Source organism: Thalassophryne amazonica, chromosome 18 (genome assembly GCF_902500255.1).
Source record: "Thalassophryne amazonica chromosome 18, fThaAma1.1, whole genome shotgun sequence".
In the NCBI taxonomy this organism is placed as follows: Eukaryota; Metazoa; Chordata; class Actinopteri; order Batrachoidiformes; family Batrachoididae; genus Thalassophryne; species Thalassophryne amazonica.
In genome coordinates, this window is record NC_047120.1 from 43445148 (window position 1) to 43464219 (window position 19072).

The following is a 19072-nucleotide window of genomic DNA, read 5'->3' on the forward strand; positions in this document are numbered from 1 at the left end:
GTGGCAAAACAACTTATACGCAAAGAGAGACTAAACAAACCCAGTGACTACAAAATAATGTAATAAATAAAACAAGATAACAGAAAATGCAATAAATAACAAATGGAACTAAATCAGATAAGCAACACTGAAAATAATAACAAAACCTGTGACTAAAGCATAATACGGTAAATGTGATGAGCAGAATTAAACTACGACTAAAGCAACATAAGGGACCAAGAGTGAAGGCAAACAATAAATAAAACAGAAAAACTATATACGTGGCAACCAAGTGAAACACAGAAAATAAATGAAACAGAACTAATTATAAACTGAGCATAGTAACATGACATGAACATGAAACAAGACTAAACATAAACTAAGAATGACTAGAATCAGTGCTTAATTTGTAAAGTGGGAGGTCCCGGAGCACAGAGGATGGGTGGCTCCGGTGCAGAAAAAAAGAAGGGCGGGGGGAAGCTTGCGAACAACGCTGTGCGCCACACCGAAAATAAACTGGGCATGTATTGTAGGCCTAATAACACTAGTCACACCAAATCCGGATAGAGTACAAATTCCTGTTTAATGATGTACAGTGGTCCCTCGTTTATCGCGGGAGTTACGTTCTAAAAATAACCCGCGATAAACGAAATCCGCGAATTAGTCGGCGCTATTTTTTTACACTTATTATAGATGTTTTAAGGCTGTAAAACCCCTCACTACACACTTTTCTCAAACAGGCATTAACATTTTCTCACTTTTCTCTCTTGTGTAAACACTCTCTTTTTTCTTCTGTGTGAGAAGATTATAAACAGACACACGCAGAACACAATGCGCGTGCTCTCCCTTCGCTCACTGCCTCCGGGGGTACAGATGCGGGACCCGCAAAGAATCCAAGTCCTCTCTCGGCGGCTACGGTCAACATCCGGATCAAAACAGTGAGCGTAGCCTCTGGACCTGTTGCCAGATTTGGCGCAATTCCGCACAGCAGACAGGAGGGCGGTGTGAGTGGCAGTGAGAGCAATCGCGGTGATTTTTTTTTTTTATATTTTGTTAGTCAAGAAAGGTGGCGGATCACCGGATCCAGCTGGCGGAGCCAACATCCGAGGTTCGCTCCGGCTTGCTCCCCCTCAAATTAAGCCCTGACTAGAATACATGACATAAATAAAATACACAAAACCGCTCTGAGCACGTAAGAGGAAAAAGGTCCAGAATCATAACAGCTGGACCATGACAGCAACAACAGTTAAAGATGTTTTTTTTTGTTGTTGCATTTTTCCTCTTCTCAAAGAAAACAAGATAAACTGCCTATGGGTGACATAAGAATGTGAGGACAGTGTGGCTTTTTCAAATCTAGATTTAACTGAGAAAAGCAGTACCGTAAAAATTGAATTGTGAAAATATTTATCAGTGAAATAACCTGCAAAAATATTGAATATGTTGTTAGAAAATGTGATGGAAATGGTGTTTATGGCCTCATTTCTGTAGTTTGATTGAATTTTTATTGTTGCTCCAAATGGCCCAGTCAGGTTGGATTTTGCCATTTTCAGTCTGAGATTTTTTTTTTTACCAATTTTAAGTGTAGTTTAAAATTATCTATCCTTCTGCTGTCATCCTCTGGTGTAGCTCCGCTTCAATGTCAGAGTTTATGATAGTGCTAAAATCTGCTGGAAGGAAAATTTACAGCTGTGTATAAAAAAAAAACTGAAATAAACAACTTTAGCCATCTCAAGGTTGCTAGAATAGTACAGAGGATTACCATATGACAACTTGCACACGTACTCTGGGTGTTTATCTTTCCTTTACAAAACAATCTCATTATGATTTAATTCAGAGATGATACTGTGATATTTCTGAACAATTTAGTTAAGTGTAGTTTGAGTTTGATTTGATGCAATAAAATGCAATCTGATACAGTTCTTTGTTTAATGTAAACATTTATTTTTCATGATAAATTAAAATAAGCCAGAAGTGGCATTGCTTACCTTTGATACACATTTCATAAAATGCCAGGGATCTTCTTTGAGTTTTTACTACTGTGCTGCAGCAGGTTGGCACTTGCTCTCGTCACTTTTTGTTCACCACTGGGGGCAGCATCACATACCTTAGCAGCACAGCTTAGAAGAAGCCCAGAAGAAAAAGCCAGTTGTTTTTGTTTTTTGCCTGTTAGCATCACAAAGATTTCCATGTGATGAAATTCATCTGTTTTTTTTTTTTTATGTTTGAATATCTTGGGTTTCTTCTTTATTTTGTTACGACTGAATCCCATTATTCAGCACAAACGAGGCAGTGCTGCATCACCCAGATGCTACATATAGACATATATCGTCGGAGTATAAAGCGTTGCAACAAGTACTTTAACTGATTTTCCAATTCTGGATCTACAGGTTTCACGCCGACCTTTGAATGAGTTTGAAGATGCAAAAGTAGCAGCATAACAGCTTGACTCAACTTATTCATAATGTTAAAATTGGACCATTGACAGGTTCAATTTCAATGCATACATTTTCTGTAAGGTGGAGCAGGGTTTGGGGTTTTGTAGACGGGCTCAGCACAGAATGTTACTAAACAATGATTCAGTGCATTTTGCATAATATGTGATCTTATAGTTATTTATATTATTCCTTTGTTTTTACAAGTGGCACTAGTTTATTTTACAGATGAGCTGTACTTTTATTCCAGTTTTGGTACTGTCCATAGGTTTTTTTTCTTGCCATTTTCAGTTTTTACAGGTGTAAGTGAAAAATACCAAAACTGAATCCCTTAACCTCTTAAACCCTAGAGTCCCCAATTTTGGGGACTTGCCCTGTTTTGGAACATTTGAACACTCATAACTAACCAATGCTGACACCAACATACACTTATTATACATCAAAATGTCAAGCGACGTCTCCTCTACAAAAGTATCCACTTCATTCACATATCAACTAACCACAGCTGAAACGCCAAGCAAATAAAAACATAAATCAGAATTCATTTTTTGGGGGGAATAAAAAACCTCATTTACTTATTTACTTATTTAAGTATTATGTACTTTCAATGTTTTTGCATCCACCACATCCCCTAGGACCTGTCTTTTAGCTGATCCAAACTTTTGCATTTTTGACCTTGTACAAGCTGAGAAATAAATCATAATGTATGGGTATGTGATTTTGGTGAAACAGGCTGTAGGGCTTAAGGGGTTAATTGAAAACAGAAATATATTGTATCAAGTCAATCTCCACCAACACTTTTGTTATCATAAATAAATACTGGAGTCTCTTCTAAAAAATTACCATGCTTTTCTGCAGCAAAACCATTGATGGATGTCCTATACCCACAGGACTAGTTGTGAATTTTGGCGTTCAGAACTATAATTTTTCCGCCCAACATTGCCTGTTGTATGTGGGCTTCTAAACAGTTGCAGAGAAGTTTTTACCAGTAACTTTGTCATTAGCCTCAAAAGCTATGCTCATTCCCTGGCAAATAAAATCCCAGCTAGCCAATAGATGCTCAGTGACAGCTAATCCCACTCAGTGGCTCTTCCCCTGTGCTGTCTACAGGCTGCTAGTACAGGCTAATATGTTTGAGACCCCTTATTTTTGTGAAATGGAAGTTCATATTCCTTATCAGGAGAGAAGGCCAGGCTGCATGAATTCCCATCGCCAAGAAGCAAACATGAAGGAAAACCAAATTGTGATCGGTGACGACATAATGTAATCTGCAACTTCACCACTAGATGACACTAAATAATACACACCATGTCTTTAATGAGAAGTCATGAAAGTATGTTTTCATCATCCCTTCTTTTTTTGTCATTGTTACTTTAGGGGCATGTCCTTGTTTACTTGTTGGCACAGTACATCTGTAGTCATATGGAATAATTGGCCTTTTCATCTAATGTGCAAGTCTTTGGTCTTTTGCCAAACATTCCTGGCCCAAATTTCTTTTCAGCTCTGTATAAATTAATATTTTTTTTTCTCCACACACATGCTATCATTTGTGCTTCTATTTTCATCTCTTTGACTCGTGCACGCTCCATCGCCGCCCACTACCTCCCTCTCATATCTCAGTGTCAGTGGGATTCCCGTGTGTGACGACAAAAAGCACAGACTGCAGGAAAGTAACAGACTTTGTTGCAGGGGCTTTGAAACAGGATGCTGAATGCCCTTGATGTGTCAAACAATTAAAACCCTGCCAACAGCAGAGACGGGGACAAGTTATATTGTGCTTTGAGTCAGGACTGAAGGACTAAGCTGTTTATCTTCTGTCAAAACAACAGCAAAATGTTTGCCTGCTGATTAACATTACATTTAGTTGTGATTCTTTGGACCCCATTTGACACTTTTTTGCATGCCTTTTTTTTCTAATAATGAGTCACGTTTTTGGGCCTCTCCCTTCCTCAGCTGTGTCCAGTTATTCTGCATTATGAAGACCAGATTCCCTTCGTGAAAACATCGGAACCAACAGCTGATATGCTCCCCTCCTTTTTATGCACGCACACACAGAGGACACGCCAAACATATTTCTCATATCACATCATCCATTCATCTGATCTCAACATCTGATTTGGATGTTAAAATGCTCCTAATTAAAATCCCAAACATTTTATTCCATAATCTTTGCCTTCCTAGTTCTTCTTTTTCTTTTTTATCCTCTGCACAAAGAATGGCTGCATAGAACTAAAAGACTATACGATAATCTCAGATATTGAAGTGATTGCACAGGCTGCTTTGTAGTGTGTCATTATGATGGTTTAGTGGCACTTGGCAATGGCACCCGTCTTCGCAAGTGCCACTGCCAAGAAACACTTCCAATGCGCAAGAGTTTTGTTTACTTCGGGTTGGTTGTTGTCATGAACTATCCAGCCTTTGTTTCGTTAAGTGGCTTTATTAACATTTATGGACACATGCGAACTGCAAAACAACGTGCTTAGCTCTTAGTCTAGTAGTATTCTTCTTCTACATTTGTCAAGTCTTTTTGCACACACAACGCTGCTCAGCATAACAGCGACGCCCTGTGGCTAATGTGACAACTGTCACAAACACATCATGACAGTTGTCTGCTAATAATCATGTCCAAAAGCGGAGGAAGCTCTCCTTTTGGAGGAATACGAGCAACGTAGGGGTGCACTTTGAGTGTTACATCAAGTGGTGGTTCATGATAGCCGCCATTTTTTGAGGTAAGACACTGAAGTTTTTTTTGAGTAAATAAGATAAGCCTCCTTTGTACCAGGGTAAAAACTTTAGTCAGGTAACACAAAACTTTAGCCAACTAAGTATTTTGTGCAATGACTAACGGCAAAAGATTAAGTCGTTTAAGTGAGTTTAGTTGACTAAACAAGATTAGACTGCTTTATGAAACCATGTCTTAAAATAGATATGAAAATTTGTAGCCAGATTGGGGATATTTTACGGATTCTTCTTCAGGGGATGGGGGTTGCATATGGATTAGTCTATCCATCCGTTTTCCATACCTGCTTACTCCAGTTAAGGGTCACAGGGGAGATGGAGCCTATCCCAGCAGTCGTAGGTCGTGAGGTCAGGGTCTGTTGCCAGGGCCAGTGTAGTCATTAGTGGATTACATTATCAAATACATTACTTTCTGGAGGGAATCCACTGATTTCAGGAATTTCTGAAATAAATGCTCATTCATATATTCATATCATACACATTCAAGAAGAGGGTGCAGAGAGAATAAAACAAGCCTTGCATTGTGGGTTGATTTTTGCATATTTGGACTCTGTGTGTTTATGTGCAGAAGAGGAGCACTGGACCTTCCAGAAGTGATGACTAACTGTGAGCCTCCGAATTAGCACGTGTGCATTTGTTTACATGAGGTTCATTATCACGCTGTTAAATTCTCTGAGCCAGTAAATACTGCTTACAGCCATCAGGGGTGAATTAAATTCAGAGGGCCTGCTAGTGAAATTACTCCACCACAGAGGAGCCCAGGAACGAAAGAAAAAAAAATCCTTGATACGTGCAAGTGTGTCAGAAATAAATTAGGTTAAGTCAGAATACAGCCAGTGTTCCTGTGCTGACAGAAATGCAGTCATTATAACACTACAAACCCACACAGTCACACAACGGTCAGCAAGATTAACACACACAAATGTGCCCAGTGCTGTGGGGAACACGTATGATTCAGTCAGCATGAGCGCCCACTTGCTGTCACACCTGCCTTTGCTCAGAACTGCATCTCTGAATCAGAGGAGCCCCCCCAATTAATTATTATTATTTTTTTTTTTTTTTTTTGTCCTCTGGCCTCCACATAATCAGTAAGACTCCAGGCGAGCCGTGAGAGTACAACAGTGTGATGGAGTTAAAACATCAGGACCGATAGGGAACCTGTCTGTGTTTGTGTGCACACTTCAACCTGCTGATAGATGTGATAACATGAGAGAAGAAAAAAAAAAGAGAGAGCTTGTGGGTGATGAGTGAAAGAGTAAATCACCCAGAATAGTTTGGCCTCATTTTTTTGTGGAGGCTCTCCTCTTCGCCCTCCTCCTCTCTTCCTTTTTGCTCTTTCTCATTGTTTTTTGTTTGAGTTGTTGCCTGAAAGCAGGCTGTTTTTCCTCCTGGTAGCAGACAGCATGTGGAAGAGAACTCTGCAGATCAGCAGGACTAGAACCACAAGCTGAAACAGCAGGACTTTGTAAGTCATCACTACTGTAGCGAGGTACAGCTTCCTCACTGGTGTTTGCATTTTCACTCACTTGTAGCAAATTTTGCATGTGTGTTTGTTGCAGTTAAGAAGTGCAGTACTACATATTTGATTGGCTGTTTTTATGGCAAATAAAAAATTGAGAGTTGCTGTATGTTGTAGTTCCTGTCCTAACTGTGTTCCACAAAAGTTACCCAGACTAGTTTTATTTGTACTATGCAAAATGTTGATTATATGATTGTATTTTTAGAATTTCTTAATATGTCATGAGACAGTTATTACATTGTGCAGTTTGAAGGTCCATTGTGACTTTTTTGCACACATTAATATTTTATGGCTTTTGTGGGAATAGGTTGTAACCTGACTCAAAAAAGTAGTCCTTCATCTTTCCCAGTCTTTCTCAGTTGACTGTAACAACCTGTAAACAGAAAAACTTATTTGCTTATGTAGGCTGCTTATGTGTAATCCCGTGTGTCTTGCCATCTACAACTAACAATATGGAGTCATTTATATAGATATTATATTATTTACTTGGTGTTTGCTTCTGCTACCCTCCTGTCCTGTGCACTGGCAAAATTTCCTGTACAGTGGTCCCTCGCTATAATGCGGTTCACCTATCACGGCCTCGCAGTTTCCCGGATTTTTTTTAGTGCAATTTTGCATGCTGCTGCTTCTTTTTTTTCTTCTTCTTCTTCTTTTTAACAGCGCATTGTGTTTTGCGTCCTTATCAGGCGGGCCGGTCGCGGCACTGGTCGGCATCACTGCGATTGCTCTCACTGCCTCCGATGCGCTTACCGAGTCTGCGGGCTCGGTGAGCGCCGCAGCGGGCCACTCACACTGTCCCACTGTCTGCTGTGCGGAGTTGTGGCCAACTCTGGCAACAGGTCCAGAGACTACGCTCGCTGTTTTGATGCAGAGAGCTCCAGCAGCCCCCAAGGACAGACTTCTTGCGGAAAAATCCACAGCACTGCATGGTCTCGGTAGCCGCAGAGCTCCGTGGCCACTGAGAGAGGTTTGGATCTTTTTAATGACTTGGATTCTTTGCGGGTCCCGCATCCGTACCCCGCAACGGTAACACTGGAGGCAGTGAGCGAAGGTGCGCATTGTGTTCTGTGTGTGTCTGTTTATAATCGTCTCGCCCAGAAGAAAAAAGAGCGCCAACAACTACCCATAACTGTGTTCTTCACTCGGAAAAAGACACCTGCAGCGAGGTGTCACTCGGTGGAAAAAGACGCAACAGTGGAGCGGCGCCAGGACGAAGATGAATTGTGAAATACTGGTGAGTCACTATTAATAATTTCTTATGTGTCCAACCTCGTAGGTTGATCGTTAAAATTAAATTTGTTAGTTCTAAAAGCCATCATAATTATTTATAGGAAAACGTTCTATTTTTACTTCTCAAACGAATGTTTGGGCCTGAAAACTGGTCTTTGGTTTGATTCTATAATACTGGACTTATTTTTCTACTAAGTTTTGAACTTTGAGAGTGTTTACACAGGAGAGAAAAGTGAGAAAATGTTAATGCCTGTTTGAGAAAAGTGTATAAAGTAGGTAGTGAGGGGTTTTACAACCTTAAAACATCTATAATAATTGTAAAAACTAATGCTTACTACTTTGCGGATTTGCCTACTGCGGGCTATTTTTATAACATAACTCCCGCGATAAACGAGGGACCACTGTATATTCATTTTGTAAATTGTTTTGTAAAGTGTGTCGGTAGCATGGCCCAAGCAGAGGGTCGCCCCTTTGAGTATGGTCTGCTTGAGGTTTCTTCTTCAAATCATTAGAGGGAGTTTTTCCTTACCATTGTCGCTTGTGTGCTTGCTCTTGGGGTTGGTAAGGTTAGACCTTACTTGTGTGAGGCGCCTTGAGGCAACTTTGTTGTGATTTGGGTGGCTTTGCTTCAGCTGCTGCCCCCGCGACCCGACTCCGGATAAAGCAGAAGAAAATGGATGGATGGATGGTAAATGGACTGCATTTATATAGCACTTTTTCATCTGTATCAGACGCTCAAAGCGCTTTACAATAATGCCTCACATTCACCCCGATGTCAGGGTGCTGCCATACAAGGTGCTCACTACACACTGGGAGCAATAGGGGATTAAAGGCCTTGCCCAAGGGCCCTTAGTGATTTTCCAGTCAGGCGGGGATTTGAACCCATGATCTTCTGGACTCAAGCCCAACACCTTTGAAATTGAAAAAAGTTTAAGGCCTTGTGTCTGTATAGTGCTTTGTGTGTGTGTGTGTGTGTGTGTGTGTGTGTGTGTGTGTGTGTGTGTGTGTGTTGTGGGGGGATCGAAAAGTGTTGTCATGGTGCTTTCATCTCAGCACTTTAATAAAAAAGCATACATTCATTTTGTTTCCGTTTTCTGTTACAACAGTACACATTGAACAACAAACTTACATGTCATCATTGTGGTGGCAATACCTTGATGGTGAGGAAGATTGTCTCTTGATTGATTCCCAGATGGGATGTTGGACACAGAGATGGCTGAGCAGGCCCAGTCTTGATGCACACTGTTTCATAGTGGTTGCTGCGGGAATCTTCTTACATGTGTACAGGGATAAAAGCACAACACTCACTTGCAACATTTAGAGTCCGTCTAGTCTGCTCCAGCAGATGAGGTTTTCTGTCTATGTTGTGATAGTTTTTGTGTGATTATATTGTACAGCTCAACCAGTCAGCCCTGTTGTTTTCAGTTAGTAACATACATGGGCCACATTTGCGCAAAGGCAGAGCTATTTCATTAGAAAACTGCAAGAAGACAGCCCATATCTTGGGTTGAAATGTGGTTCTCAAATGTGAATTTTCACTTTTTACTGTCACTTTTTGTGGTAGTAATTGTAGTGTTACTTGAGTATAAATCCTCAGGACTCTAACTGGCATTACCTGTGATATAGGTCTGAGAGTAAGATTGCTCCCACAATGTGACTGTTATTGTAAGCTGTAGCTGAATATGACTTGGGTATGAATCAATGAATTGCTGATCTTGTTTCTGCACTGTTTGTCTGTGAAAACTGTGTTCAAAACTGCAACATTTTATGTTTTGTTGTTATAGCCTGTAATTTTTCTAAAATTGCAGCCTGAGTTTGTTCCAGGAAATCAAGAGTGACTTGTGTGTCTGTTGGGATTCAGAAAACATTCAGGCTTGCATGAAACTGGAGCTCACTCATGTATTGGAACAGTGAATATGACATTGAATCTTAATGCTGAAATTAATTTGTTAGGAAAACAATGCAGATTGTAATTACTGTCATGTAACTGCAGCACAGGCGGAGGATGGAAATGAGGAAGGATATGTGTTAAGGCCCCCTAACACTTGCACGACTTTGATCCGTGCACTTGCACACACTCTGCCGGGCACCAGAGTAAACTCATCTCAAACCCGTTGTAAACCGGTGTAAACTGTACACAGCTTCATACAAGTGCGCAAAGAAAATTTTGAAATGTTCAAAATCTTCATCACGCATTAATGACGTGAACTTCGAATCAACATTACGGAAACAATTCAAAAACACTGCGTGAATGCGAGTGATTGCATCAGCGCACAGCATCAGAGTGCAGCTCATCTCAACGATTATAGCGAGATGTTAAATCTATCATAAACATACTTTTACAGCTGCACACAAGAAGGAAAGAACATGCAGCTGTTTTACCAACCTATTACAATATAAACATGACAATTACCTTTTTAGATGGCTCCAAGTGCTTTCTCCACCTCGTTCAGCATGCGTGCGAGAAAAGCTGCTGCTGGAGCGGTCCTCTGTGATTCTAGAAGCGATTAGAGCTGTTTTCCACAGCCAACTTGAAGAGAAAATGATTAATCCGCTACAAAATAATTACTTTCTATACGCAGCGTCCAGCGCACAATGCGTGGCAGCCAGTGGAACATAGCGCGGTGTCTAGCTGGGAACACAGTTGACGACATGTGTGCAAGTGTGTGGATCAAAGTTGTGCAAGTGTCAGGGCACCTTTACTCTGACTGACAGATATTTTAACGGGCTTATCTAAAAAAACAAATCCCTTAAAAACTGATCAACTTTGAATTTATAGGACTTTGTTGCTTGGTAATTTATTCACATGAATATTATTTAGATATTATCAGCACATGGTGTAATCTAGCATTGCAGCAGGATTGTTCAGCAGTTGAAGAGCAGCTGTTGTGACTTTTATCTCAATCCCTCAGTGCCCATGATCATATCGGTAAAAATAATCTTTGCCTATATGAGATTTATTAGCACAGCCACACACATTCTAGAATGCAACCTGGATTCTTGATATATATCCAGAATTAATTACTGAATTAATTACCTGACTGAAAAAAAATTGACGTTTTATTAACAGATAACAGATGATTAGTTAGTGAGGTTAACTTTGTTCCACTGGATATGCGCTTCCTGAATGATTAGAATATGAAAATGCTGTGAGCCACATGTCATTACACATTTTGGACCAACACGATAAACAGTGCTCTTACCCACTGTGATCAAAATAACAGATGATGGGCTGTCTTTGTGGTGTTCAGACCTCCACTAGACTTCCAGATTTGTAAAAACTTTGTTCAACATAAAACGTGTTGGTAGCCCAGCACAGTACTAAAACATTATATTCTGATTTTTTCATGTAATTTGTCGCTTGACTTTACGCATCTGCACAGAAAACTGGATCGATGGCAGTATCAGATAAAAATGTTGGTGTAATATTCTCTGACCTTCTAGGAGAACATTTCTGTTCGGTGAATACATATGAGGCATCTTGTATGATATCATTACCCTTTGATTGTTTAGTTGTAGGCTTGGCTTTAGTAATGTTCACCTTGATTTATTTCAAATTGTTGATTTCTGTGTCAGTTCATGTGGGCTTTTGCCTGTTGTTCACTGCCCAGGCCATCTGCGAGCTCCCCCATTTTCTCTAATATAGGCAAACTGACTATCCATATTTGTGACAATTGTGAAGGGTCTTATTTGAGTCGCTCTTTGTCTGTATCCTTACTGGGACCATTTTTCCAAAGCATGCCCGATCAGAAGCTGATGCTCCAGATATCACATCTCCCAGGATCATGTGAATTTTCAGATGCAGTTTGCCCGAAGACGCATGGGAAACCTAAACCTAGATCCTTCTCTGCACCACTTCAGCATGAAGCTGTGAATGGGGATGCAACAGGCAAATGTTCCGCCATGTCCCAGTTTCCCCACTCACATCTGCAGAAGCCTATAATTACTTCAGAGCTGTTGTGGGTGTCTTGGTGGCTTCTCTCTTTGGTCTCCTTTGAACATGGTCAATCACGTTATGAGTTATGAGAACTGCCTACTTGACCCAGATTTATCATGCAGTCCATGTTGTTTGTATTTCTTAATGATTGATGGAAATTAAGTCCAAGACACATTCAGTGACTTGAAAATGTTTATGTATCCATCTCCTGACTTGTCCAAAGAAAACTGGCTATGAATGTGATTATTTAATCCTTATATTTATAATAAATTACCTCTGTCTCATTTTTTTTTTTTTTATGTGTTGCAGGCCTTAAATACAGGAATGTATGTACATTAACAAATGAAGTATATTTGGCCACACAAAACATCAATTATCTTGGGTTTATGATGCCTACAAAGAAATAAAATCAATGTAAATGTGAGGATGATGCATTTTAAATTAGCATTTTCCATGTTGTCCCAACTTTTTCTGATTTGGAGGTTGTATCTTTGCATCTTGCAGGAATCCCTGTAGTTCTATGACCTTATCAACCAACTTTAAAGGTTCTTTTTTCTATTATTATTTTGCCATTTTACACTGTCATTTGATAAAATCAACAGTCTGACAGCCTGTTCTGTTTGGGAGAAGACATCCTGTCATTTGGCGCTTTTGCACGTCATGTTTTCTGCCTTTGGTTGGCACTGCAGTGTTTGTGTAAAACCTCTTTATGTTCCATCTTTATTGCTATAAAGATAAAGGTCAAGTCTGTGCCGTGTTTATTCCTACAAGAAGTGCTGCATTCTGCAAACTTTTCAGTCTGCAGGTGTGACTTGATGAAAATGTTCCACCTTTTCAGCACCAGTAGAAATGGCAAAATAAACATTCCTGTCTGTTGATTAGCTCCCCAATTAATGCTGTAATTACACTGACTGAGCAGTACAGTATGACTGTGTGCTGCCTGTTTCCCACTGTAACAGCAAGTCATGTAATTTAGCAATTCTCCCCTCCATCCTAACACTCTCGTTATTCTCTTTCCTTCTAGGGCTGAAAAGACAGAAGTATTAAGTGAAGATCTGCTGCAGGTACTAATGAAGCTGCATCACGTCTGTTTGCATGTGTGTTTTACCCGCTCCCTCCACTTAGAATCTGCCTGAATTATGTTTGCTGCCTCTCTGGAGAAATCATTATTGGTGCATAGTGCAAAATGACTTTTTCAAAGGGCTTTTTGAAGAGCCTTTTGGCAAAGATATTAAGAGCTAAAGTGGCACATCAATGGTGAGATGAGGGCCGCCCATCCCTGACGATTGACATGGGGTGCAGCGTTTGTGATTGTTCTGATTAATGAAGCTGTCCATAGCAGTGACATAGTTCTGAGTTGCTTTAAAAATGAAATAACAGGCATTTCACGAAGAGATAATACTTGTCAGCTAAGACTTTCTTTCACTGTCAGTGTTTTCCCACAGATACCTGCAAAACCAGTATTTCTTAACAGGAATTGTACAAGGACTTGTACCATTGCTTAAGGATCTGAGAATCTGCATGTGCATGTTTCTAACTGTCAGTGAAACTGTCCTGGTCCTGTTATTCGCATGAGTTGGAATGTGCAGTTTGCTCAATTTTGTCGTATGTGTATCTTTGACAGGTGGAGAAGCGTTTGGAGCTGGTCAAGCAGGTTTCTCACAGCACACATAAAAAGTTGACCGCCTGTCTGCAGGGCCAGCAGGGCATGGATGTGGAAAAGAAATCTGTCAGATCACCATCGGTGAGAATCCCACTCTGCTGTTTGGGATAATCTGATCTAAACCACTGTTTGACTTGTTATGCTCAAAAGGCACAGGCTGGTTTTACAGCAGGGGTGGCCAAGTTCGGTCCTCAAGAGCCACATTCCTGACACTCTTAGTTGTCTCCCTGCTCCAACACACCTGAATCCAATGAAAGACTCATTAGCAGACTTTTAATGAGCCTTTCATTGGATTCAGGTGTGTTGGAGCAGGGAGACAACTAAGAATGTCAGGAATGTGGCTCTCAAGGACCGAACTTGGCCACCCCTGTTTTACAGGCAAAAAACCAGCCCCATCCCTACTTATGGAACTAATTTTTAAGGTGTCGTCTCTTTTAAATGTTGTTGTTTTTTTGCCATTAATTCACGAAAGGGATTTTATTCAGCAACACTATTATTTTGTTCCCAAATATTCAAATAAAGACTCAGAATCTTCTATTATCCTTCTCTGAAAGCAACTAATGAGTTTGACCCACATGGGTTAAAATACAGTGATGAGATGCCATCACACATTGGCAAATTAAATTTCCCAGAATTCAGTTTAAGGGTCAAACAGTACTGCTTTGTTTCATGTGGTAGTGTTCCTCCTTCATGTCATGTGCAACATCACAGGGAGCAAAGTCACTACATTTGGTATGGTATCCCCCTAAAATAGATTAGATGAAATAAGATTAGACAGAACTTCATTAATCCCTTGGGAAGACCCCCTCAAGGAAACTGAGATTCCAGCAGCATTGTATAGCAGCACACAGGGTAAGAAGCACATAGAGTATCAAAAGTGAAAGTAAAAAGCAATTTGCAAATATAAATATAAATACACAAATATAAATACCAGAAATACTGCTCGCTACTGGTTTACGGACTACTACTGTTCCTCCCCTTCCCGTCCTCTGTCTTCCTGTTACTCCTCCTCCCCCAGAGTGACAAATACTACACCAGCAATAAAATTACAAACACATAAGAAGCACAAGACCATATAAACTTCACATCACTGCGGAAGAATGCCCAAATAAACACCCATGAATGAGCAAACCTTTGTTGTAAAGGTCCAACAGAACCTCAGGATCACAACTAAGGAACTGATGAAGTTGTAGGCATCAGATAGAAATGTGACCTTATCCACCTTTAAGAGAGGGCTCCATCACCATGACCTAAAAGACTTTAAAATCAACACGACAAAACCTTGACAAAGGTTTAGAGTTGAACACCAGGACAGAGGCCTGACACATTTTGTATATTATAATTTCGCAGTATAAATACATTCATTTGATCACGACATCAGTTTGTTCCATCCATGAATGGAACAAAATTCTTTTCTCCAAACATTAAGTTGGCATGTACTGTTGTGACAGCCCTGCCCTGAAGAATGGAGCCCTGGCACACTATGTTAACATTGTAAGTAGATTTTATTGCTAGAAAAAATAGCTATTACAATACATTGCTATGGCTATGTTTACTTCAGTCGGTAGCCACGCATCAGACCTGGAAAAATAAAGACAGGTACTGCACATATGCACCAGCAGTGCAGCTTTAGTTTATCCAGCTGACAGTGATGGCTGATGGAATGTCTGTTTCTGCTTCTGTTCAGAAAAAGCTTCCCCTCACAACACTTGCACAATGTATGGTAGAGGGAGCAGCCGTGCTTGGGGACGAGTCTCTACTTGGGTGAGTGCACACAGACACACACTGTGCTGCAAGTATTGATTATATGCAACTTTGGCATCGTTTGTTTTTCTGAAAGCACTGACATGGAAGATGTTTTTGCCACTTTGTAAGTCAGAGCAGATGCCTCTCTGTCCAGAAATACACAGATGGCATAAATACAAGCTGGAACTTTGCACATTAGAGTGCATGTACTTACGCCACAGCCCAAACTTCATCCAATCATAATTATAACTTACCTTTAAATCTGAATCAAATGAAAGACTCGTTAGCAGGCTTTTAATGAGCCTTTCATTGGATTCAGGTGTTTTGGAGCAGGGAGATAACTAAGAGTGTCAGGAATGTAGATCTTGAGGACCAAACTTGGGCACACCTGCTGTATTGTATTGGCGTGCTATCTTAATTCACAAGTTTGGTACTTGAAGTTCATCACAGATTTATAATAAACTCGCAAAAATATTTCTTATTTAGAAACCTAAAAAAAAGTTACTTTTTGGTCATTACCTTTCTGTTTTCTGTTGGCTGGTGCAGGAAGATGCTGAAGCTCTGCGGCGAGACGCAGGACAGACTTGCTCATGAGCTGATTGTGTTCGAGCTCACCATGGAGAGAGACGTGATCGAGCCTCTGTACGACCTCGCAGAGGTACACGCATCGTTGTCTACTTCAATTCAATAAGCAACTATGCTGTCAAATTAGATAAGACAACAGCCCCAAACTTTACTTCACACTGATATGCTTTGATCTTTAGTTTCTGCAGCTTGGGTATAAATTAGTTCAAGAATTAAGAGAAGCACATAACACAAACTGTTAATTGGCACTCACTGCTTTCTCCATACATCCTGGATACACCAACCTATGTGTAAATTCTGATTAATTCCATTAATGATGCAGTAAGTCATGACAAAAACAAATCTTGTAAATTTGCCCAAAACAGGTGTAAAACCTCTGACAACACTCATTGTGTGTCTGTTTCTCTCACTCTTTGACACAATAGATGACTGTAAGTGGAACCATCTGCTTTGTCCTCGCAGGTGGAAATCCCAAATATCCAGAAACAACGGAAACACTTAGCAAAACTGGTCCTGGATATGGACTCTGCACGCACACGGTAAGTGTGTTATTGTGAGAAAGTGCCTCGGCTCCAGGCCCAGAGACACTTTCCCCTGTGAATCGACTGGATTTGAAACCTGAATGTCGCAGGGATTTGATTGCACACATTGACGTTGCCGCCGTTATCTGTTTGGATTCTCACGCTGCATTCCGTTTTGGTAGCAAATCCTCGCTTTGACCTCTTCCATTCTTTTGTTTTCCTTAAATTGGTCATTTTTACATCTTGTTGCACAGTGCTGTTCTCAAGACCAGACAGCTCATAACTGAGCCTTTGACACATTCTGCTAAATTTGGAAGTCAATCTTAACAGCCCAGTTCACTGATTAATTTTCAGACATGTTATGTGAAGGATTAACACTCGCCACCTTTGTGCAGGTTTGCACAGTGTTCATTCAATAACATGAAGGTCCTTTCTGCAGGTCAATTTTTGTATCTGCCATTATCATTATTATTAGTATTATTATTATCTGGGTTTTTAGCACTTGCAACAAGTCACAGTATTATTTCCAAATCCAAATTTCTGAAATGACTGATATTGTTCTGTCTACATCTCTAGTGAAATTATTCCGATTGAATTAAACATTTTTTCTCGGCGGGCACCTCATTGAATAGAATGCCCCACCTTCCAACTCATGCCAATATTCTTTTCATTGCATTCATAAACATTCATTATTTGTACAATGATACAAAGCCCTTGTTAGTGAACAGAAGCTAATGGGCTAATTAATATAGCTGTTCAAAGCACAAAGAAGTCAAGTGTGAAGTGCTTCTTGTCACCACTAAACCTGTGCACGTTTACCTCATTAAGTGTAATTAAATATTGCAAAACTCATATATTTTTAAAACATTATAGTTAGCCTTACCTTAGTCTAGCTGTCATCCTTGGTGTTGTTCTGGTTGTCCCAGAAAGTGTAAATAGATGGCGTGTGGAGTAATATGAAGATCATTACCTCTATTTATTCAAGACAATATGAAGTTTATTCCCTCTGTTTATTCAAGGGTGTGGTTCTTCAGTTTCAAAGCATGATGTATTCATTTCTCTGCTTCTCTAAGACTCAGGATGCCCTTCTCATTTCTTTGTTTTATGACTGTTAGCATCCAGCCTAATGATGCATGACTGCCACTTTATGGTCCGGAGTTGGAATCGCACTGCCTCATTGAGTTCAGTATACAGACAATGCCATCTTATGGCCACAGATGATAATGCAGTATTTTTCATATACAAGTCACTTTGAAACATAAGTTACAGGACCTTCCAAACAAACAAACAAAACTGTGACTTATAGTCCAGAAAATAGGGTACTTAATGTGGCTTTGAGATCAGACACATGTACCAGGACCAAAACTTTTACTTTTGAAATGACTTTTACCATTTAATGATAGGATAGAGGTGTGTTCACATTGATTGCATATGTCTGTGAGTAGTAAGTCTCTTTGGCTGCTCCCTCATTTTCACTCATGGTCGCCACAGCAGATCCAAGGTAGATCTGCTTGTTGATTTGGCACAAGTTTGACACGGGATGCCCTATTTGATGTATCTCCACATTACTTGGAGAAATGTGGCAGGAGTAAGGTTTGAACTGCACGCATGCACTGGAAGCAAGTGCACTAACTGCTTGGCCAGACATGCCTACACATAATATGTCTGAGACTGATGGGCAGAAATATTTTAATTATAAGTGAAATGCTTGTAGTCTGGCTCCTTAAGTCATTCTGCATCCTTCACTACATGCCTCTATTCTTTTTCATCAATGTGGTCCGTCTTACTGATATAATGACTGCTTGATTGAGCTTACTTTTCACCATTTGTGATATTCAAGAACCATTTTCTAAAGGGAATTTTCTGGCCTTAGGTATTACCAGTCTACTAAGTCTTCAGGACTGTCCAGCAACTTGCAGCCAACAGGAGCCAAGGCCGACCACCTCAGGGAAGAGATGGAGGAGGCAGCCAACAGGATGGAGATCTGTCGAGTCAGTAGCACCTTTGCTCTCAATAAATATCAGCTGCATGCACAGTCCTATATAGTATGATCAAGAGATGTTTGTTCAGCAGTTCTTAAAAACAGTAGTTATGGTGCTGAATATGTATTACTGTTATTAACAAAAATACTTTTGCCTTTCATTTAAAAATCACAGTCTTACGTACACATGGGTCACAACCACTCAAACATCTTTAAAACATGTTTTTTTTAATGTTCTGTTGTTTGGATCTACTTTTTTCATCAGGATCAATTATCAGCAGACATGTACAGTTTTGTGGCCAAAGAACTTGACTATGCAAGCTACTTCCAGACAGTAAGTATCGTATCTTATACATGAGCGTGGGAAAATTAACCACACCTCCTCAGCCCTCACTCTCTTTATGTCTGTGCTCAGCTGATAGAAATTCAGGCAGAATACCACAGGAAGTCATTGGAGCTGCTTCAGAGTATTCTGCCCCAGATCAGAGCTCATCAGGGTGAGTAGTGTGGGACGGTGACACATGAACAAACCACACTTCTGTGTAGGGCTGAAACAATTAGTAACATGAATAATTCGATTACAAAAAATGTTTGAGGCAAATTCTGCGTGAAAAGTGCGTAACTTATGCATAGACATAACATGAATAATGCGCAGACCAGGCTTCACACTTTCAAGCATACCATCATAAATGACATGCATTGGCACGACAAATTACGTGCCAGTGCGGGGATCAAATTTG

General features: G+C 40.2%; 1 protein-coding gene across 9 annotated transcripts in view; it reads left to right on the plus strand.

Moving 5' to 3' along the window:
• LOC117531614 (rho GTPase-activating protein 44-like) overlaps positions 1-19072 on the plus strand; it is a 143546-nt gene that overhangs the window by 96390 nt on the left and 28084 nt on the right. For all 9 annotated transcript variants that reach the window (XM_034194758.1, XM_034194763.1, XM_034194765.1 and 6 more), the window contains exons 2-9: positions 12861-12900; positions 13461-13580; positions 15187-15263; positions 15792-15903; positions 16293-16369; positions 18225-18342; positions 18598-18666; positions 18748-18829. In XM_034194758.1, the coding sequence (XP_034050649.1) occupies positions 12861-12900; positions 13461-13580; positions 15187-15263; positions 15792-15903; positions 16293-16369; positions 18225-18342; positions 18598-18666; positions 18748-18829 (695 nt within the window). The remainder of the gene's footprint in view (positions 1-12860; positions 12901-13460; positions 13581-15186; positions 15264-15791; positions 15904-16292; positions 16370-18224; positions 18343-18597; positions 18667-18747; positions 18830-19072) is intronic.